General features: G+C 44.1%; 1 protein-coding gene across 1 annotated transcript; it reads left to right on the forward strand.

The window, feature by feature from the left end:
* Positions 1-13,862: 13,862 nt before the first annotated feature.
* On the forward strand, positions 13,863-22,383 carry PRDM13 (PR/SET domain 13). The gene is made up of 4 exons (XM_077811688.1): positions 13,863-14,003; positions 16,125-16,256; positions 16,371-16,491; positions 20,744-22,383. Exons 1-4 carry the CDS (start codon positions 13,863-13,865, stop codon positions 22,258-22,260), a joined length of 1,911 nt encoding a protein of 636 aa, XP_077667814.1. The 3' UTR covers positions 22,261-22,383.
* The last annotated feature ends 383 nt before the right edge of the window (positions 22,384-22,766 follow it).

Here is a 22,766-nt window from a genome sequence, read left to right on the forward strand (position 1 = left end):
GCTGCATGCACTAGAAAAATACTCTGCTTCTTCCCTGCCTCCCCACTGTTTCACCATGAGGAAATGTTTATCAGAGTGTAATGAACAGTTTGTGATAGCTGGGTTTTTGCAAAACTTCCATTTGTCCTTGCTGATAGTCATGTCTTGCAAAGCAGAAAATGATGAAACCCTTTACAGCATTATGGGTTCTCATTAAAAATCCAGCTCTCACAGCCATTTCTTCTGGCAAAACCTATCACTTTCCCCATTTAGGTCATTACCAGCCAGCCAGCCCGCCCTGTCTTGCTCTCTGGTGCCGCTACAGAAAGAAATCTTCCCTTCTAGCAGCTACCATTCTCTCTCTCTCTCTCTCTCTCTCTCCCCCATACTAGTGGTTCCCCTGGCTCTTCTCAGATCAAGTGCTGAATTCAATAGGAGTCTAGGGGTGAAATCTTACTCAATCTGTCTGTCCCCAGCACAGCATTTAAATGCATATTTATTTATAGTAAGGAGATCAATGGAATAGGACCCGGGAAATTTGGGTTACATACCCCAGGGTCTGCCACTGGCCACTTGGGCAAATCATGGCTCTTCCTCGTGCCTCAGTTTCCCCATTTGTAAAATGGGGATTATTCTACTTGCTTCATAAGGTGCTTTGGCTGAATGAAAGCACTATATAAGAGCTAGGTGGATGATGATTGCTATTAACAGTATTTTTGAATATCCAGTAATAATATATTGTATTATGATGCTGTTCAGGACGAAGGTTTATTAGAAAATTAAATGTTTCATATTATAGCTACAATTACTCAGAAAATAGAACATTTATTCTACAAGATATGACAACTCCCGATAACTCTTAAGGAAAAATGTACACTGTGTATAAAGACAGATTTCAGAGTAGCAGCCGTGTTAGTCTGTATTCGCAAAAAGAAAAGGAGTACTTGTGGCACCTTAGAGACTAATAAATTGGTTAGTCTCTAAGGTGCCACAAGTACTCCTTTTCTTACTGTGTATAAAGAATCAAGCGAAACATTGCAGAGGGATTATTTGAGTGGGAAAGTTTGACAGAATGCACTCTCTTTGGTCATATATTTTAGCTTTGTGTGTCTTCCTACAGTTTTATTATCCCTGGATCAGATTCAAAAACAGACTTGAAAATATCTAGCTCTCCACTATTTTCAGAGAAGTAGCCTAAACAGAGAGAATCAGTGAAAATATTCAAATTAGAAGAGTCCCAGCATGCCGTCTTTATGTAGGAAAAATCATATTGATATGAATGATCGTTTTGTCTGCCTCAAAGCTGCAGGAGCAGACCATTTAGGTGATACAACATATTAAAATGCCATAACAATACTCTAAAGGAGTTAAAATAGAGACTTCTATACAATGTATTTCAAGGGATTAAGAAGACATCATAAAACAAATGTATCAACGTACACAAAAAGGTTCACAGGTATTTCCTGGCACATCTGTGAAACATCGAAGTTAATCTAATCACCAGTTTGCCTTTAAGTTGTGTTTTTCAATAATACACGTAAAAGCTTCAGTTAAGTGTGCACTAGCTGTGTCAAAAATAAGCAGTTCCTTTCACTGCTTTCCACTGGCTTTCATAGAGTTTGGATCAACCCCAGTGTGAACATCTGATTACAAACCTTATTTGTGTCAATCGTTCATGACTGCATAACGTTCTAACAGGACAGTACTAAAGAGATAAAATGAAAATAACCAATCTGCAATACAAGTGCGGATCCTTGGTTAATCCTAAAATGCTGTATCTGCGCTGTTTATTTCTTCTCCCTAGATGCCGGGCTTGACATTTATTAGTACCAAATATCCCCTGTTTATCTGCACTTTCTATTGTTTCAACCTCTCCAGGTCACTTTGCGGTTTGGCTCGGTCATTTTGCGTCATTGCTCTCTCTCCTATTGTGGGGTCATTCATAGATTTGATCATAGAGTAATCTAAAGCTCAGGAAAGGACGAGATTGCTTAGGGATAGAGTGTAGAAGAAGAGGAGAGAACAGAGGAGAAATCGCTGGCGGGAGCAATAATGTGGTGGTGGGAGGTGCAGTCAGAGAGGTTAGAGGAGAACCATGAAAGGTAGGGAGCAGCTTCCGGGACAGGGTAATACTAAAGGTAGTGGATAAATCAAGGATAAGGGTGGAGAAGAAGCCTTGAGGTATAGTCTAGAAAAGGTCACTGGTAACTGATGAGGAAAATGTTAAGGGCGTGGAAGGAGCAAAAACCAGATGTTAGGGAGCAAAGCAAGAGCTTGGGGAGAGGTATTCAAGGCAGTGTGAGTAGCAAGTATGTTTCAAATTAGAGGCACAGGAGAGGAATGGGTGTTAGAAAGAAGGATGGGGGCTGATGGGGCCAAGAGAGGGGCCTTTTGAGGACAGAGGAGAGGGCATGCAGAGAAGATACCAGATTGAGAGGAATGAGGTACGGTGGGGCAAGGAAGGTCAGGAATCAGGAGGGCGAAGGACAAGTAAAAGATACTTCCAGCAAATAGCACCAATCTTCTCTTTAAAAGCCTCAGCAAGAAGCTGGGCAAAGAGGAAGGATTATAAAATGGAAGGCCGCTGAAGGGAAGAGGGAGAAGAGGACACGAGAGAATTAAGGAAGGGAGGAGAAGTGCAGTAATTTGGCAAGGGAGTAACCCTGCTGAATGGAGAACACACAGGTTCTAGCCCTGGCAGTTTATGAGACATCTTGACAACAGATATGCTGTCTGAGAGAAAATGTAAGCAGTTTAGAAAATGTAAACAGTTTAAAAAAGCCCCAGTACCAATTTCTCTCTCATCCATGAAGACCAAAAAACAAATCCAAAAGAATAAATCAAATAATCCAATCAGATAAATACAGTCCTTGCTATTAGCCACGATCAATGTTAGTCCCAGATATTAAAAGTTGCGTCTACAACAGCAAGGATCCTGTTTGTTTGATTGACTGGAAGACTGCCGGGTATCTGTATATTGCTACACTCGGCTGCTGAAAATTACTCAGATGTGTGTAGAAGTGTCATTTGTTTTAAATAAGGCAACTCTAACGATAGTTTTCACCAGGACTCTCAGGTGAGAACGTGTTCTTTGCTAACTAGTGGGGTCTGGGATTTCAGAAGGATGTCGAATAGTCTTCTCAGGGGGCTATGCAGAGATAATGGCTGCGCACAGAGTTTGAGCTAAAGCTTATTGTAATCAGTTGAAGGATTACCATTAATTCCAATGGGCTCGACCTAAAGCTTTTCATTGATAGGGTATTGTAGAGAAATATTTGCCTTGTTCTGTATCCTTCATTCAATGACCAAAGCATTTTTGACGTAATTATGTCATAGACTTCTTTTTGGTTGAATTACAAGGAACCATATGTCTGAGCATGATCATCTATAATATTACACCTGAAGAAATGCAAGGTCTAGGGTTCTGACATTGCAGGCATTCAAAGGCGGGAATCGGTCATTTATTGCCACATTCCAGCTAAACCCTTTCCATCCTGCTCTGTCTGGTCACACACTTTGTACTACAGACAAGTCAATTAAAACAAATAATATAGGATCAACACCGCATATTTCGAAGCAGAAAATACATTGGGCGCATTCCTTGCCCTTGATTTACTTGCTTAACCCCAATGATGTGCACAGGAGCCGTGCACAATATGGCCCATGTTTGCCTGGAACAATGTTAGCCATTCCTGAGTTCGAGGCCCAAATTTTCCAGGGAATGTTGTAATTACATCTCAAGGGACAAATTCATCCTATGGTGCTGCACTAGGTATGATTTGGCTCGTTAGATCCTGGATTTTGCTTTTTAATCTAATTTACCGTGACAATACCAAAATATGTGAGTGGCTAGACCGCTTTCTATCGCTCATATGTCAAAGGAAAGTCGAGCTCACATACTGTGTAATTAAAGTTCAACTGTAATTTACATTACCCAAATTTGATTCTGCCCGAGAAAGAGAGCAGGATACAAAGGAAACTGTGTGGGTTATGGTAATTCTGTCAATTTTTATTCCAAAACGGCCCTTCCCCACAAACTCGGTTGTATCCGATCTGGTGGAAGACCTCAGAATATTATTTATTATTTATAGTGTGCATTTGTGTCCGGTTGGTTTCAGGTTTTCAGACAGGTCCCAGAAATGTTGGCCAATAACGCTGAGACAAACCCTACATTATATAAACAGTGTCATGGGACCTTTAATGTCCACCACACAGAAAAGCCAGGGTCTGCGTTTTAAGGTGTCATCTCAAACAATAAACTTCATGGTAGTTAGTCCATTCTCTACTGAAAGGAAGGGCAGAGGACTTTGTCTAAATTTGACCTTGTGGTTCCAGGACTCCGGGTGTTTCCCAACGTTAGGCTGCATGGATAGCTAGGTATGATCCTTGGGGCAGTACATGGTCCTTAACCAAATAACAAAAAGTGATCTGGTGTAGATCTGGATTTCACGTTGTCTTCTGCATAAGTGAACACAAGTATCAACTGACGGCTGAAAATACAGGGGATATTGGAAAGCATGACTGGACATTCTGTCTTTCAGACGATTAACTAGTTTCAGCTGTTTAGATGCTATTTCCCAGTAACGTTCTCTAGGGATAGAAAACGGAGCCATGTATTCGGTGTGGACAAAAGCAACCCGGATACATTGTCAGAAGAGTGCACGTCGTATGGCTCATTTAGAAACAGGTCATTGTTAGGTTTACAATGCTCTTCAAGATGCCCATTCAACAAGTGCGAACCATCATCGCACAAAGGATCATACTAATGAGTCGTGGCATAAATATATGCATATCTATCATGCTCAATATATATGCTTTTGGATCAATAAACGTTCAATATAACTTGTAGCCGAGCTGTCAGGAAAATTAAAAGGAAATCACTCGGAAGAGAGATTATTACAATTATAGACAAACGTCGAGCTGTCAAAAGATTCCAAAAATCACCAAATCCTAGTTAGATCACTGGGGAAAAAAAAGGGGGGAAAAACACTTTCCCGTTTCGGGATGACTGGCTTTGGTGTTTTAAATGAATGCGCCTTCACGATAGTTCCTCAGCATGAGAACGCTTCTTCGGCCTAACGATGCATCCTCAGGAACTCCTGTAAAACTCACACTCAGGTCAATGAGAGTTCTGTCTAGTGACGATTGAAGAAAGGACTGTAGGGATTGGCCGTTGGTTTGTATCTTACTCTCAATTAGGACTCATAAAAACGCAGACCTTTTAGCTGGAGAAGCCTTTGCGCTTATAAAATAACCCATTAACAGCCTATTTGGTGACATAGCTAGCTAGCTAGATGCCATGTGATTTTTATTTGTAATATTTGTATATGATAGTTAGCATATGGTTTCGATGCTGTGGGATTTCGAGAACCTAACTACTGTTACCTGGGTGTGATTGATTTGACTGAACAATTATTAAGTACTATTAGTAAATGACCGTAAATCGACGTATAAATTACTCTTCTACACAATCTAGTTTTGGTAAGGTAAAAAAACAAAAACAAAAACAAAAAACAATAAGAGGCCTGATAGCTACTCCTTCACCTCACTGCTTTGTCTTTTCCTTAAGCCGTGTGATCCGCCTGTGTGTGTATTTTCCTCTGTAGCAGACCCATCTCTGTCAGTTACTCCGGAGTGGGAGAGAATGATGCAGAGATTCAGGAATAAGGGACAGGCCTGGATTTTTAGGGCTAAACTCTAGGGCTCCGGTCCCCTCACTCCCATGGAGTTTGGCAGAGAACTTGGCCCTTTTTGTTTGCTTATGCTCAAATAAATTGGTTAGTCTCTAAGGTGCCACAAGTACTCCTTTTCTTTTTGCGAATACAGACTAACATGGCTGTTACTCTGAAACCTTTTTGTCTGCAGCATTCAGAAAACGTATTTCTTTCTTGGTCTGTTTTTTTTCTATATTCGAATTATACACACCTTACAAAAGAATCAGTGTATTGGTTTTCAAGGGCTTTATACTATTCTGGCACAAACGGCACAACATACACGTTTCATGTTTCTCCTAAGGCGAGAACTGCTGATGCACCAAGAGCGAGCAAATAAATGATCGTGAACTAACACTACCTAGGAGCCCAGCCGTCGCCCACCGTATAGCAAATTTCCCAGTTATTTCAGTGAGAGCAGAACCGGGTCCAACAAGAACATAACATAAGAAAGGCCCTACTGGGTCAAACCAAAGGTCCATCTAGCTCAGTATCCTATTTTCCAGCAGTGGCCAGTGCCAGGTGCCCCAGAGGCAATGAACAGAACTGGTAATCATCAAGTGATTCATCCCCTGTCAGCCATTCCCAGCTTCCCGCAAACAGAGGCTAGGAACACCATCCCTGTCCATCCTGGCTATTAGCCATTGATGGACCTATGTATCCTCCATGAATGTATCTAATTCTTTTTTTTAACCCTGTTATAGTCTTGGCCTTCACAACATCCTCTGGCAAAGAGTTCCACAGGTTGACTGTGTGAAGAAATACTTCCCTTTGTTTGTTTTAAACCTGATGGCTATTAATTTCATTTGTGACCCTTAGTTCTTCTCCCCCCCCCCCACACACACACGTGAAGTGAAGTTAAAGGTGTGGTGGGGTTGGGAACCCACAAGGGAGAAAATTAGACCATTCACGATCACTTGTGCATACGTTGCCTCTGCCGCTGGAGTGAGATATACAGTATCTTTTCCGAGCTTCTGAAATAACAAGATTCCATTTTCCATACATTCTGTTCGGAATCCCTCCCTTGAGTCAGCCTGTAACCACCACATTACGGTTTGTGGCAGCCCCTGAACTGAAAGACGTGAAAAGATTCCGCTCTCTCAAATTCATTACCCTCGTTTTGTGAGTCAATAAAAGTCATCTAAAATATTTGTCTCTTTTTCTGTTCCGGCACGGGGTAGGCAGAGAGCTATTTCTGTGCTGTGAATCAACTCGGAGTTATACATTGTACATTGCATATATGCCACATACAAAACATACATTTTAGATCGATTCAAAATAAGGGTAACATATGGGCAACGGGTGGTTGAAAAAAATCCTCTGTTGACTATGACCTATAGAGTTTGCTGGTCTGAAACGTAGGAAGCCTATGGAATATATATATAAAAAGGAGAATCTTCTGGTTTTTTTTACGGTAATCTTTTCCTCTAGTGGATGCGAACTCACAGATAAATCGTCTGAGCCCTCAATGAAGTTACGCTCGTTTACATCAGCGGTAGAATGTCTGACGATCCTGCTCATCCTCAGGTCAAAGGCATAACTCCTCTTGAATTCAATGGAAGTAAATGAGAACCATCACGACTGACCAGCGGGTTCATTTAGTTTTAGAACTTTAAATCAGCAATAAAATGTGTACTGCAAGTATATTCCCTGATTTGAAGACGATCAGGATCGAGAAAGACCCCTGTCCATCCAGAATTGATCCCCTTCACGCAGCCCCTATGCGGGCAAAACTTCTATCTACTTAAATGGGAATCTTGATTGATGAAGGAATTCAGGATCGGGCCTATTGTGTCCCAGGTTCTTGCTGCCCGAGTATATTGGTCAGGATTTAGCATACAAAGGGTGAATCAGAGCTGTGGGGATGTCTTTTTCGAGGTAAACCACCGGTCGACGGTGGGATTCAAGTCGATTGATAACCGAAAGTTTTCCAGTCTGAAACAGAGGGATTGTGTCAGTGAAGAATCTGTCCTGCGATTTGGTATTTTTCACCCTATTGATTTTAAACCTTATTCACCCTGTAAGTCTCAGATGCCCTTTTTCTTAAAAGTTATGGGCTCTTCAGTTATGGAAAGAGTTTAAGTAATCGGAAAATCAATAGCTGCATCCCCTAGTCTCTCTCTCTCTCTCTCTCTCTCTCTCTCTCTCTCTCTCGATAACAATCAGATCTCAGAATAGGGTGGGAAAAGAGAGGCGGGGCAATGAGGGGTGGGGTAAGAAAAGGGGGTACTAAGAGCATCTTCCCTTCTCAGCATGAACGAGCCATCCAACAGAAGAGTTGGACGGCGTTTCATTATAAAATGTAGGGAAAATACGTACACAAATATAACACGGCCGTTCTCATTTCTTCCTCTCTTTGATCAACATGGGCAATCCCCTTTGGTCGGTACTGGGGTGTGTTGACACGAGAAAGCTTGAGTGTTGCTGGGAGTGCGTGGCGGAAGGTCACCGTCAGTGAAGGAAGAAGTGAATAGTCCGACATCTGTGTTTATGGGCGAAAGTAAGGAGCCGACAGCATCTCATAGCAGGAGAGCTCGCTCTCTGTTCTGCTCTCCCTTTTCAATTGTCAGGCCAACGGGAGAGAAACTTATCCCACCTCCAGGAGGCCGAGAGTCGGAGCTCAAAACCCGCTTGTCAATCTTTCACATGGCTTTATCAGCCAATATGAGCTTTATGTCTCCCAGGGCCGGATCCCAAGCCCACTGAAATCAATGGAAGTCTCCGATCCCATTGACTTTTATAGGCATGGAATCAGGCCCGTAATGCTCGCTGTATATATTTCTAAGGCATGTCTAATTATACTTGTAAAATAACTCCGCTTTGTAGTCCTTTCCGTGTTAATTTTAACCCTTTTCTGTATAATTGGATCGCATCCCCCTCAGTGTATTTTTCTCGTTGATTTCCTGCTGCTTTAAAAAGCATTAGCTACGCGGGTTTTTTTCTGGAGGATGTTTATATTAGTGGCAGGGTTGAACAAACGAGCGTCATTGGACGTTGGGTGAGAGAGATCCGTGTTTCGTTTTTGTTTTTTGTTTTCCCTGAACACGAAATAATCCTTGCGTCCCCCCGAGCAGGATTCCCCTTAAACTGCTCCGCTCGCCACCCCGTCAGAGTCCAATTATGTCATTGCAGCTTTCTTTCTAATCATCTTTTCTCAGGAGCTGTCATGAACATTTGCTGGGCTGGCAGTCCCACCGAGAGACATTAGCCCGGTCATTTTCTGTCTCTCTTTTATTTCCTTAGTTTCTCTCCGAAATCTTTATAAATCTCCTTTCGAGGAGGAGTGTCCAAGCGGGTGGAAGTCTGCATACAATGAAACCTGAGAATTTCTGTCACTCTCTGCATATGGTCCTAAGTGCTTTAATCCCAATTAGGGGCGGCTGACACACGGTCCTATTCATCCCAATCAGCTCTTGAATACATTTGCCTAGAAATGAACTTCACAAATAGAGTCTCTCCTAAATGTGCCCAACAGCAAGGAAAATCGAATTGAGACAGGGGCTCATTCTAAGGCGATGGAGGGAGAAAAGGTATGAATTTATAAGGTACACCGAAACATTGCAATTCAGCAACAAGTTTACTGACTTTTATTTGTACCATGTCAACCGAAAGAATCAAGAGATAAGTTGGGGGCTGGGGGGGGGGGGAAGAATCCGGTTAAAAGGCAACTTTAGACGGACTTTGAATACCTTTTGTGGCAAGCATCGCTTCCAGCTGAAACCGCGTTTAAAAAACAACCACCCTACGCTGGAATTTTTAGCTAGCACCAAACTTATTTTAACCCGATCTCGAATGAAGCTTGCTTGCCCCTTAGAATAAGAATCCCAAATTGAGATCATGTCATCTGCTGGGGTTCCCATAGAACCATAATGACTATTCAAAAGCTGCTTTAAGATCCCACCCGCATCTTGTCTGCCCCGCACCGCACAGCTCCTTAGGAGCCTTTAGCGCTTACCCCCGGTCCTATCACTCTGCCAAGCCGCCTCACATAGGTAACAATTAATATTAACAACTCATTCTGATTACGACTATTATTATAAAAGTGAAACGAGACAGAAAAAATACGCTTAAAACTGTGCTTGGATACTCCAGGGCCAAGGAAGTTTTAAATTAAAAGCGAAGATTTATGAAAGAACTCCGGGTCTGTTTTAAATGCGCATTTTGCCTTATGAGGTGGAAAAGGGCTCGCATGTAATTCGGAGTGTTGTGATCTATGCACACTCTGTGTGTGTGGGTGCGTGTGTGTATATGTGTGTGTAGTGTGGCCAAAGACTGTGGCACCGCATCAAAGCATGTGAAATCTGAAATGTTACAGCGGATCATTTCGAATCTGCCAGGCTCATCGCTCGCAGAGCAGTTGTTTTCCTTTCTGAAATGGATAAAAAAACCAAAAAGGGCCAATGGGGGAATTGGCTGCTTCAATTTACTGCGAGAATATTGACTAGTGAATGAAGGGGCAGTATTTTGTTAAAGCGTCCACTGTGTTTCTCTGCAACATAATGAAGCTGGCCCTGTATACAGGCATTCATGCTGGTTTGAATGTAATGTTGAACCTTCTCTGTGCTGGAGCAGTTTGATGATTTGAATGGAGCTCCCTGGTGGGACATTGCTCTCTGCAACTGTGCCTCTTTGGATGACTGTTGTTCCTTAACATTCATGCTTCATTATGGGGCAACCTGTTAAATCAAAAAGAACACTGTGCCAGAGTGTTCCGCAGGGGCATTGGCAGTTCAGCGGTGGGCATAAATAAGGGCTGACTGCTAAAATATCTTTCATGAAATCTCTGGGCAAAAGTTATTTCACTTTAATGGTGTTTCGAGCAGCCCAGCTTAAGTATATAAAAAAACGAGAGTGGAACGTTTTGATTGAGTCTAAACATTGTCTTTGAATAAAGCTGAAACCATGTAATTAATGTGTCTTTTTAATAAGGGACAATACGGTCGTTCAAGCTATTTAATTTCATTTAATTTTCCATCCCATTTGCTCCAAAGGCTGCTTTTACTTTTAACACCCGGCCTTTCATGCTGCATCTTGCTCCAGTGGGCACATTAGATCGGTTTCACCCTTCCTTTTTAGGGAAGGAAAAATAAAAGAAAATGTGGTTCCTTTCCTCTTTTGTGGACAATTTATTTCACTTGGGGAACTTCAACTTTGAGCCACAGGACAGAATAAAAATTGGAGAACTGGTGTGAATGCTTCCAGAGCAGGGCTTTTCTTTTCTGAGTGGATGGGAACCAGCCACAATTGGCTATATTAATAAATAACTTTCCTCACAGTCGGCCTTTACATGGTCCTATTGATAAAATTGTTCGCGTGTCGTTCACGCTTTGTGACTCATTAAGGAGGGGATGGAGCAGCTCCCCAAATGGAGCGGTAGGGTACCTTGGTTTCCTTAAAAGCCGTCTCTCTATCTCTGCAGCTCTTGCAATTTAAACTGGGTGTCATCCTAAAGTCGCCAGGCCAGAGGTTATAGGGACATGTTCATGGCTTAAATTTATTGCCCTCAACTTCTTGTTTATCCTTTCCCCCCCATTCATGCTGCTGATCAAAGGGGTCATCTCAGTTTTTTTCCACCCCTGCTGCAGTCCACACCGAACCCTATTCTCAGAATGTTCCCTACAATTACACCATGGAGAGGAATGATCGATAATCATTAATGTTTCCACAGACGTCGTTTACATTTGTTTCTGCTTGCCTAGTGCGCGCGCAAATGTATCGTTATTGAAAATGTATCCATGACCTACATTGATTTAGTGCAGGGGAATAATTTGGGACTAGAGAAGGCATTTTGCCACAGCCATTTTCCCCGTCTTTCACTTAGGCCGGGTTTCTTCATTAGTTATTTAAATAGGGGCAGATTCTGCTCTCATTCAAATCTGCAGCAAAAGTCCCGTGCTGCCACAATCTAACCCACGGTTTGCATCTCTGTGGACATAGCCATATAAACAAAATACAACAGGTAAACAGGGATTTAACGCCATGTCCTAGAGGCATGATACCGGACTTCAGCCATTTAGCCACTGCAGTGTTTAAACCGAAGAAATATTTAAAGTTTATGAATTTACGTGAATATACAAATACTTTTAAATGTCTGACATGTGGCAGCTACCTAACATTCAATCAAACACCAATTTGTTGCTGCAGCGGACAGAAGATGGGTTTGATGAAATTAACTGTCTGCATAATCAACTGCCATGTTAAGCTCTGCATTAACTTGAAAGACATGGCCTGCCTTAATTGGTGTCATAGCACCGCGCGTTGCGATGTCCGTCTTCATATATACTTAGGTCAAGCTAACACAGATCATGCAGATTTAAGAATTATGAGGCTCATTTACAATCAGCTTATTTCTAAAGAGCTTTTCCGCTTATCCCATGTCGTGGAGAAAAATGCGCAATTTCACCACTAATATTTATTATACTGACGAGTGCTGCTGTAAACAAACAAACAAAATAACGATTACAAACCTTATGATGAGATATTGAGAGCTACCTGCTTGCCTGCATAGCATTTACTCAGTTTCATATCGCCTATCCTGAGCTGTACCTAAAAGACTAAAATGCTAACTTTTTAATAGCTTGTTTTTGAATGGATTAGTATTGGATTATTTCTCAAACTACAGGAAAAACAAACAAACAAACAAACCGAGAGCACTTGCTATTGGAAATAATGTCTAAAATATGCATATGCAGCTGTTCTTCAAAGAAAGAAACATTCATATGCCGCTTATTTAGATCAACTTCACATATATTACAGAGAGGTTCCTATTTAGAAATGGGAAAAATTATAAAAGCGCAAATAGAAGTTTCAGTTATTGACTCTTTAGTATTTTGTGCACATCTGGAATTTTTGTGTGTGTCCAATGAATAGATCACGATACATTCCCGTTCCAAAATCTTGTTCTTCCGGCCCCTCAACTCTCTTAAGTGTTTTTATGCGCTACAAATGAACTTGTAAGCTTCTTGTAGACCAGTGTTCCATGTTTGTGTAATTAAAATATGCTCACCCTTTACAAAAAGTGCACATCATTTGGAATCATGGATTGTGTCTGAAACACATTGTTCTAGGTTAAATTACATTTTTTAAAAACTTTTTTAAAAAAAGTATTCTCAGTGGGAACAATTTTGTATATGGAAAAATAGCCTGGAGAAGTACTAATTTAGAAGGGGTACAAAAACATATATTATCCTCTCTAGCATTCTGTGATGTCTGTTTGTGTTTGAATCCATCTCTTGAGTTTCTCTAACAACACGAATTAAACAATTCCCACGGTGTTCACAAATGCAACACTTCGTGATTTAAAAGGACAACAATGGTTCATATTTTGTGCCATTCATCCCAGACGAAAGTAAAAGTTAAGGACCAGAGCTGTTATAAATAGGTTACTGGTCTGAAACCAATCCACTGAAATGGTAATATGGTTGGGTTAGTTTTTTTAAAAGTGTAGGTATTTTCTGGTGTTTTCCCATCAAGTACCTGCCCAATTTCTGTATGGCACACGCCAGGAATCAATAGAAGTTAACAAGTCCTCAAAACATTCCCCATCTCTTTGTTTAATCTCCTTTACAATAAAGCCAAGGGAAGAGAATTAAAAATCTTTGAAGTATATTAAACCTCAAAAGAATCAGCCAAGTAGACTTAAAATAGTCACTTATTTTCCAAAACTGGTTTGTCTAGGAACAATAAAAGGAAGTAAAATTTATGGAGAAATTATACAGTGGATTTGTCACTTAAAATATCGTAACTGTCTAGGGGACAATACCCCATGCTGAGGATTAATGGTCCCTCCAGACCTTTGATTCACCAGCGCCTTTTCTTTGCCCTTGACAAATTGGATTTTTAGGAATGGGAAGGTCGCCTGGACCATTGTTTGCTAGCCATTCAAAGTACTTGATTATGCAGGAGGGTTAGGGAAAGGCTCCACGTGACCCACTTGGATGGAACTCTGCAGCTGCTGTAAGAGCTAAACTCTCTCACCAAACTCTGCGCCCTAGAGCATCAGCGTGCCAAGGGGTACCCCTCCTGCTCCAATTGAAAAGCCGGCGTGCACACACCACCGCGTCACTCTGCAGGCGGAGATAAGCCTGTGTTCATCCTGCTCGCTGGCTGTCTCTGTCACTCCATCCCCTTTAAGTGCTTTGGGTTCCTGATTCCTTATACCCAGAGGCAGCAATGCAAACAAGCAGGGCTCCGGCCATCAGCGTGAATGCAGAAAGTTGCATCCCCGCCGGACTGCGTCTGGGTCCTGTGCCGGGCATCTTCAAACTGGGCAAGTACCTGTCAGACCGCAGGGAGCCAGGACCTAAAAAAAAGGTATTTCCTATGGTCTCACCTGCACTGCTGGACCTTGTTTGATCAGACAGTGACTCAGGGGGATCTGTATTTAGGAGAAGAGGCTGCCTTCTCCTCTGTTCATCCTGCCTTTTAGAACAAGCCAGAGTACCAGGAAAGAAAGGGAAGCGTTTTGATAAAGTGTCCCAAGATTCCTTGTTACGGCTGTGAAATTGAATGTATAGAAAACCTATCCAGCCTTCCTGCTCACTCCCTGCATTGCTGGATAGTGTTACGGCAGGCTGGACTTGGTAGGGGGAAGGTGAAGGGGCTGTGTCGGTGTTTTCAGACAAGAGGATATGTCCCTGCCTTTGAGATCTTCATTAAGCCAAAGAGAAGAGGGTTGGTAGAGGGGCACATTTCACAGCCCGTGATTGCAGAGAGCCTGTTTCGATGTATCCTGCACAAGAGGTGCTTGCCCCTGGCTTTAGGTGTGAGGGAGTTTCGCTAGTTTGCAGTTTTGTGGCGCTGGCTATGCTCTCAGACGCGGTTACACGGGGGGCTTCGCTAACTTGTTGGTGATTTGTTCCTTCCTTTCTCCCTTTTGGTCTGAAACGTAATCACCGACCTGTTCAGAGAAATCATATTCTCCGTCCAAGCGTCCCTGGATTTGTCAATGTTTCGTTGATATATATTTTCATTTGGTGTTTATACGATGGGGCCACAGCGACAAGGTCAGCCAAAGCCATATTGGATACCACAGCTCTTGCTTTTTATTCGTATTTTTAAAAATCGTCTTCTCTTCGGCCGGTATCGAAATCAGCTCCAGTAATAATTTGTACCTTTTCGAGCTGGGCGCAGGCGGATGGGAGAATGAGATTGGCTTGCAAATATTCCAGGGGCTAGGTCATTTTCAGATACAGCACAAGCCCCAGATGCCTGTGCTGAGCCAAGGCTCAGAGTTAAGGGCAGTTTTTCCAGCTACTGAAAACAAACCCGTGGCTTAGAGCTCAAATACATGTACAATAAAGACGTACTGAAATCAACACAGTCGCGTGTAGTTGATGGAACTGACTGATGTTAGAACTCCGTAAGTCTGGAATGCGGAAACTATCTCAGGCTTCCAGTAGCAGACACCTCAAAGTTTCAAAATCTTCCCTAATAAACAAAAGGGATTTCATGGAGATGAACTAGTTACCCCCAGCAAATTCTGCTAGAGAGTGGTTTCAACTGGCTTGTGTTGTAAATGGGTCTATGGATGCGATGGCCACAAGGCAAATACCCTCCCTCTATTCCCCCTCTTCCCTCAGTGCACAGGTTGGTCATAAGTTCCGCTCGGATTTTTAATGCCCTTTAATTGTTTTTAAACGCTCTGCCAGCCCCCTCAAATTTATTTCTCATCTGGCTCCATTGGTTTCTCTCTTTAGAGGGCTTTGTTCAATTGACTTTTATTACATGGTCATTCAGCGAGCTGGCACTTCATTTTCTCTTTGTATGGGCAAGCAGATTATGAAGTATGAGGCCACAGAGACTTTGTAGCTAAGCAGAATTCTCTCCTCTCTCCCTCCTTTCTTTTGACAAGTGGCGTATTTTACAATTGCTTCACTGCAGGCGTAAGGTACGAAACCGCACTCATTAAGAAACGTGAATTTGAAATATTACCTGTGCATTTTAAAATGATCTTAAACTTTAAAACCAAAGGCAGCAGCAGCAGTTGAACAAGATACATTTTAGCAAATGCTGGCCAGTGGAGAAATTACTTACACAGAATTGTTCTGACAATCATGCAAAGAGTGACAGCTTTTAGAGCCAGACTATGCTGCTATCCTTCCTCACAATGAGTGACAACCTACTCCATGAGCAATCTCATTTATCTCAATGCACAGTACTCTCAATATGAGTAAGGATGGCAAAATCTAGCTCTTATAAATTAGCTGCTTCTTTCTCTTTCACCACTATCAAACGGTGTGCAGTTATTTCCAAACACTTGTTCGGCCTTCATATATTGACTGTTTAAACCAGCGATTCCCTGACTGGGAAGATGATGCAAGGGTTGCTAGTAAGGAGCACGTTTAGGCTTTATTTATATAAAGGATTTGTGTTTGTGTTTTGCCTTGCTTGAATCCTGTGTGGAAATGACAGTGGCTGATGCCTGTGTTCTAGGTACGGATGGTGAGAGGGGAATTAGTGGATGAAGCCGGGGGCTCAGCTCTGGAGTGGATAGGGTTAATCCGGGCTGCCAGAAACACACAAGAACAGACTCTGGAAGCTATTGCAGATCTACCAGGAGGACAGGTATCTCTCTCTCTCTCTCTCGATTGCGGGCTACGTTCTGGCGGAGTGTTCTTTAACAGCGTTGAGTTGCTGTAAGGGACAAGGCACTGATAAGGTTTTCTCTCTTTCGAACAGATTTTCTACAGAGCGCTTAGAGATGTCCAGCCAGGGGAGGAGCTGACCGTGTGGTATTCAAACTCTTTGGCTCAGTGGTTTGACATCCCAATCACTGCTACTCCGACACACGACGAGAAAGGTACAGCAACTTGGACTTTATTATTCTGTTCAGTAATTACTGCGTAGAAGTCAATACAACTCACGGGTGCCTTTTCTAACGGAGAGCTTCACGCCGATTTCCCAACTGCAAAGGTGTTTTTCTTTTGCTTTGTTTTTCTCCAGAGCAACGTTATAATTAGCATCCACGTTGTGATATAAAACTGCAGTTAGAAAACCTAAGCAAGTAAAATACGTGTTTCCAAACAGAATCTTTAAAAAATAATACCCGCACAGTTACAACGATTGTTAATCAGCCACCCTTTTTATTGTTAATTGGTCATCTGTTCCTTCTGCTTATTTTTAAAAAGCTGTTTTTAAATCAGTGGAGCCAGCAATTTGACAATACATTTCAGGATTCAGATAAGGAGACTGTTTTCAACATAGACACTATCTTATAATTTTCAAAGGAAAAATGGGATTTTAAGATCGTTTATAAAACAATCATTCTCTATTTTTACAATACAGTAATTTATCTTACTGCCCTTTTAAAACATTATTTTCACCTTTTCCCTTCTGTCACAGCTTCAGATTCCATGTTCAGGTTAAATATGGGACAATTTCCAGCGACTCCTCAGATTCGTTTAGTTGTTTTAAAAGGGTAATGGTCAGTTTACCAAATTAGTACTGATTAAAAATAATGTGGGAGTTTAATTCAGTTTATGTATGTGCACTAGCAAACTAGCACTTGGCATGCATCAGTCTTGGATAAATTATTTTAATCTGCAATTTGTTTTTAGGCGAAGTTGTAGTGTAAACATAAACGATGTTTTAAAATTATTAACCCGGTAGTTTCTGAAAGGGGGAAAGCGTATGTTTCGAAATATGACGTAGGAAAATATTTCAGTTATCTGTCTAAATAGTTTCCTATGAATCTGATAGCTAGCATATTTCCATGTGCTGTTTTCCATGTGCAGGCATTTTGTAGCTGAGATGGGGTTTCAATGGATGTAGAATTGTATTCTAAGAGCAGTTACATTGAGTATTTCATACAAGTCTCTGCAAAACTGGAATAAACTCTTCCTAGTGAAAACGTAGGCAACAGATTGAAGCTCGTTTTGAAAATTGCTTTTGGGGATGGTCTACTTAGTCACTCTGCTTGGAGCCTGAATATATTCATTGCTGCTCTGAAATTTCCCTGCACAGATTAGGTATAAAGAGCCTGATAATAGGATAGACTTGTTCAAAGAGGAAATGAGCAGCGCACATTGATTACATGATTCCTACAGATCAGAAGCCCGATCCCGCACTGTCTACACACTTCTTGCTCAGAAGGTTTCCCACATAAATCAGTGCCCTACGTAAGGAGGAAGGTCTTGATCCTGCAAGGTGCTGATCATCTCCTGGAGCTTATTCAGGACCTGGAGCACTCAGGAAGGAATTCAGGATAGGGCCTGTTATTTAATAAATTGAGAGGCACTATTAAACTAATACCTAACATTACTAGTTTATGTCACTCTACAGAGAGGTAAATCATTTCTATAACTAATACTGCGACATGAGAAACAAACTCAGGGTCAAATTTGTATTCATCCCATTAAAGCCAGTGGGGCTACTGCCCGGAGTAAGGCCTGCAGAATTTGACCCGTTGTAACAAAATCAATGAACGAGAGAAGATCTGCTAAGTAGTCTGTCTGCTGCCCGCACTCACCTTGAATATTACTGTACCTTACTGCACAAGTAATCTCACTAATTCCAATGGGAGTACAGTACTACAGCACTGCTCTTTCAGAATAAGGACAACCAAATCTGCTCCACTGTAAAAATACACACGTTTATTTCATATGTCCTTTCCAATCCATTGTAAATATAACACATATGATGCAATCTTATTCTGAAAATCAGCTCTTTCCCAACTTCCAGAGTGAAGTTTCAGACTAATCAATACAGTGTGAGGGCTGTATAAGTGAAACAAGATGTAAGTGTAGTTATTACTAATTTTGCAGGGGTGCTGGAACAATTTGTGTGGTGAGGGTGCTGAGAGCCATTGAACCAAACTATAAACACTGTAGTTGATGGAAACCACTTCAAGCCAGGGGGTGCAAGAGCACCCCTAGTTCCAGCACCTATGTACTTTTGTGGATAGCATTTTGAAAAAATGCAAGAAGAAACTTCTAGGCAGCCGATTTTGTTGAACAAAGTTTTTAACTAGATCAATTTAGTTTTAAATTGATGTAACATTATAAACAAGGCTTTTTTTTACTAGGTCATTGCTTGGAAACAGTTGCGGGGGAGAGGAGAGTCATCCATTTTTATTCAGGATACGTTTGCGTTTGGAACAAATCTTAGTTGGTATTGCAACTACTTTGTTAAGAACATAAAACACCCACGCAGCTTCTTTGAAAAGAGCCAGAAAGTAGAAGTTTCTAAATCAACACAATAGGCTTGTTAGGCGGTGGAGGTTGTTTCTAACTGCAAGCCTTTTCGTTTTTAAAGCTAGTTTACCTGTATCTCAATACACGGTAATGGGATTACTGAAATGGATCAGAGTCAGACCCACTGCAATTGAGCAATTAAGGCCTCGGCAGACTCACTCCTCCTTCCCCCCCAGCTCAGCCCAGCAGTGCGAAAAAATACACAACGTCCGATTTAAGATTCCAGCATACATCCATAAAGACCACTCACTTCAAGGCAAGCTAGTGAGCGCTATGCATGACAGAAACTACATAATACTTAACAGAAGAGAAAATACGCAACCCATGTTTTGTTCTGTGCTTTCATTATTCAGTGTGCATGACAGTGTTCCAAAGAGGAATGGGGGGTTGGGGTGGAAAGACTTTTATTTTATCCTGAATGATACTGAATGAATGAACTGACACTGGTTGATTCCTGAATTAAAAGTCATTTTTAAAAGGCTGTTTAGTGTGCTAATTCCATGTGAACTTATTCATTAACAACCCAACCATTTTACACGCTCCTCTTGCACTCTTCCGTACTTTGCTTCAAGCTAATGCATCATTTTAACACATGTTTGAACTATGTTTCTATGACATTTCTTAAAAGGCCAAACCAGGAATCTCTGGTGTTTATTTACTCCGCTTTTAAGGTTGATTGATTTCGCACCTCTTAATATTTGTAAAGATACTTGGCCAATATTTTAACAGGTTTCCAGCAATCTTGAAAATATAAATTATTTTACTTGCTCAGTTTCACAACTTTGCTATTAGTGTATTCTTTATAAAGTTAGGGCTGTCCAGGAATGTACAGCCTGCACTACTACTGTTATGATTTTTTAATTGTTTGAAATATCTAATTTGTACGTTTTGGATGCTGGTAAGTAGGAGAGCCTAATATATAGTTAAAAAAAAATCTCCTGCAGAGAATACATATAAATGTCAGGGTTGATAGAACAGGCCAGGCTTTATTTTATTCCTCAGAACGAAGAGAAAGAAAAGTCTAAGTTTAAAGTAACATGAAGTCATAACACAAACATGGCCATTTCGGTTTGTTCCGCTTCAGGGAAGCCTAAATGTTTAGGGATGGGGCACAAAGGGCATTGTCCTTTGAAAAGGAATGATTACATATGGCCTATACATATAGGAGATTGTCTCGCGGGGTAATGAGGAGCTCACGATCATTAGATTGGCCTTTGTTCCGTTTAGTCAACTCCTCGACATACGCTACCTATTCTGCGAACGTCAACAGATGGGCCCAGCGACAGACGATTTAAGGCAACAGCTGCTCTCCTTTCCCCAAGCCCATTTTAGCCCAGTCCAAACTCATTTAGTCCACCTCCGCCCAGCCAGCTCTGCTCAGCCCAGCCCAGCCCGGGCCAGGCCAGCTCAGCTCCTGGGCCAGGAGGCTTTTGTGACCCAGCTTGAAAAGACAAACCAGAAAGTTGTGGCAGCATTCTAGTCCCCCAAGGAGGCGTTAGAGGAGGCGCTGGGCGGGCTGGCGGGCGAGTGGAGAAGGGGGAAGAACCCGTCTGCAGTTAGGATCCGATCCAAACCATTGCAGTTAACCGAAAACCTCCCATTGATTTCCGTGGGGTTTGCATCGGGCCTTTATTGTGCAACTTGAGAGAAGGAAGCAAAAGTACTGGGCAGTAAGGGAGAGCAGCATGCCTTCCCATTGCACCCCTCCTAGCAATGATTCAAAGGACGTGCATGGACTGTCCAACGCAGGAGTGGGCCATTTTGCTGGGGTACCAGGGTGTGCACGGGCCTCTCTCTCGCTGACCCAAGCGGGTGGGGCGCCACTGTTTGTCTAACGGCGGGCTCCGCTTCTCTTCCCAGGGGAGGAGCGCTACATCTGCTGGTATTGCTGGAGGACGTTCAAATACCCCAACAGCCTCAAAGCCCACGTCCACTTCCACTGCGTCTTGAACAACGGCCGCGGCTTCCTCCACCACCCGGACCATGCCCGCTCCTCGGACCTCTTCAGCCTGTCCCCGAAGGCGGCGGCGAGCGAGCTCCCCGGCGCGGCGGCTCCCCTGAGGACCCACGGCCTGCAGCAGGCGGCTCGGGAGAGCATCAAGCGGGAATCCGCCGCCTCGCCGCCCTTGAGCAAGCCGGGGGCGCTCCGCAGGCCGGCGGGGAAAGAGGAGCAGGAGCGAGCCTTGGACATGAGCGTGGGCTCGGGCCGGAGCCACGGGCCCTTCCTCGGCCTGGTGGGGAGCTCGGCGGGGAGCAACGGCCTGAGCTTCTACCCGGGGGGCAGGTCGGCGTTCAGGCCGGCCGGCCTCTCCAAAGCGGAGGAGGGCAAGGCCGGCGGGCTGGGCTTCAGCAAGGCCCTGGGGAGCAGCAGGGCCGGGCGGGGCGGGCCCGAGGCGCTGGCGGGCGGCCCCCACCCCAAGTGCGGCGGGCACCCGGCCGAGGGCCCCTCGCCCGTGCTGGCCTGCGCCGGCGGCCTGCGGGCCTTCCCCTTGCTCTCGCACTTCGAGGAGACCTCGGCCTTCAAGCACGTGGAGCGGGGGCTGCACCACGCCGGCCTGCCGCCCAGCCGCTACCCGCCGCTGCCCGCCGGGGCCGGGCTGCACCTGGAGCGCTTCTCGCTGCCGCCCTTCGAGGGGCTGAAGGCCTACCCCGGGGAGTGCAACCTGCCGCTCGTGCCCTTCACCCTCTACAACGGCGAGCTGCTCTACAGCGCCCCCTACTACCCGCTCAAGCTGCACCTCGGCAACCTCCTCAAGTACCCGGACTCCGTGGCCTACTTCAACGGGCCGGCGGCGGCGGCGGCGGCGGCGGGGCTGCACCCGGCCGAGCTGGGCTCCCTGGCCGGCATCGACCGGGAGATCGCCATGCACACCCAGCAGCTCTCCGAGATCGCGGCCGAGAAGAGCCGCGGCCGCCTGGAGAGCCTGCAGCCCGCCGCCCTCGCCGGCCCAGCCGGCGGCAAGCCCAAGACCGGCCACCTCTGCCTCTACTGCGGCAAGCTCTACTCGCGCAAGTACGGCCTCAAGATCCACATGCGGACTCACACCGGCTACAAGCCGCTCAAGTGCAAGGTCTGCCTGCGGCCCTTCGGCGACCCCAGCAACCTCAACAAGCACATCCGCCTGCACGCCGAGGGCAACACCCCCTACCGCTGCGAGTTCTGCGGCAAGGTGCTGGTCCGGCGCAGGGACCTGGAGCGCCACGTCAAATCCAGGCACCCGGGCCAAAGCCTCCACAAGGCGGCCGAGGACAAAAGCGAGCCCGGCTACCAGCCCCAGGAGCCGGAGCAAAAGACTGACAACGAGAGCGACGTGGACGTTTGCTTCACGGATGACCCGAGCGACCAGGAAACCGGCAGCAGGGGCAATGATCAGTAATCCAGCGACCGGGGTGGGGGTTGTCACAGCGCAGATCCGCTTCTGTTTACACGGGCTTTGAAGCACTTCAGCGGGCTTTGCCCTCCTAGGTAAATGACAGGGGGTACCGTATGGAAAGGGGCTCAGAAACAAACCCTTGCGGATGGGGACAGAACGGGGTGCTTGTTTTGAACCATCCACTCTCACTCCGTTCAGTGCTCTTGTAAAGCCCCCCCTCCCCCCCGAACTGCCAAAGCATCAGCCCTCAGGGGGTTTAATCCTAGTCAGCACGAGTCCACACGCAACAAGCGCCAATGTTTTAGCCGCCATCTATTTTGTATTGTACCTTCGTGTCGAGGAAATTGTGCCTTTTGGAAACAATTCTTTTCTATGTATTTTCCTGCCACTTGTTCTAGCATTCCAAGATCTAGATACGGACAGTAGTCACCATTCTGCAGACATGTCTGGCCTCTGTACACTTTATTTACACTTCAGATGTGCTTGCTCGTGTCTAAAAAGAAAACAAC

Source organism: Eretmochelys imbricata, chromosome 3 (assembly GCF_965152235.1).
Source record: "Eretmochelys imbricata isolate rEreImb1 chromosome 3, rEreImb1.hap1, whole genome shotgun sequence".
NCBI lineage: Eukaryota > Metazoa > Chordata > Testudines > Cheloniidae > Eretmochelys > Eretmochelys imbricata.

Bases quoted from the DNA above. Each gene is read 5' to 3' on its own strand.
- PRDM13 (XM_077811688.1), top strand. From the start codon at position 13,863: ATGCAAACAAGCAGGGCTCCGGCCATCAGCGTGAATGCAGAAAGTTGC. The intron at 14,004-16,124 runs GTATTTCCTATG...CCTGTGTTCTAG, and splicing joins AGCCAGGACCTAAAAAAAAG to GTACGGATGGTGAGAGGGGA. The intron at 16,492-20,743 runs GTACAGCAACTT...TTCTCTTCCCAG, and splicing joins TCCGACACACGACGAGAAAG to GGGAGGAGCGCTACATCTGC.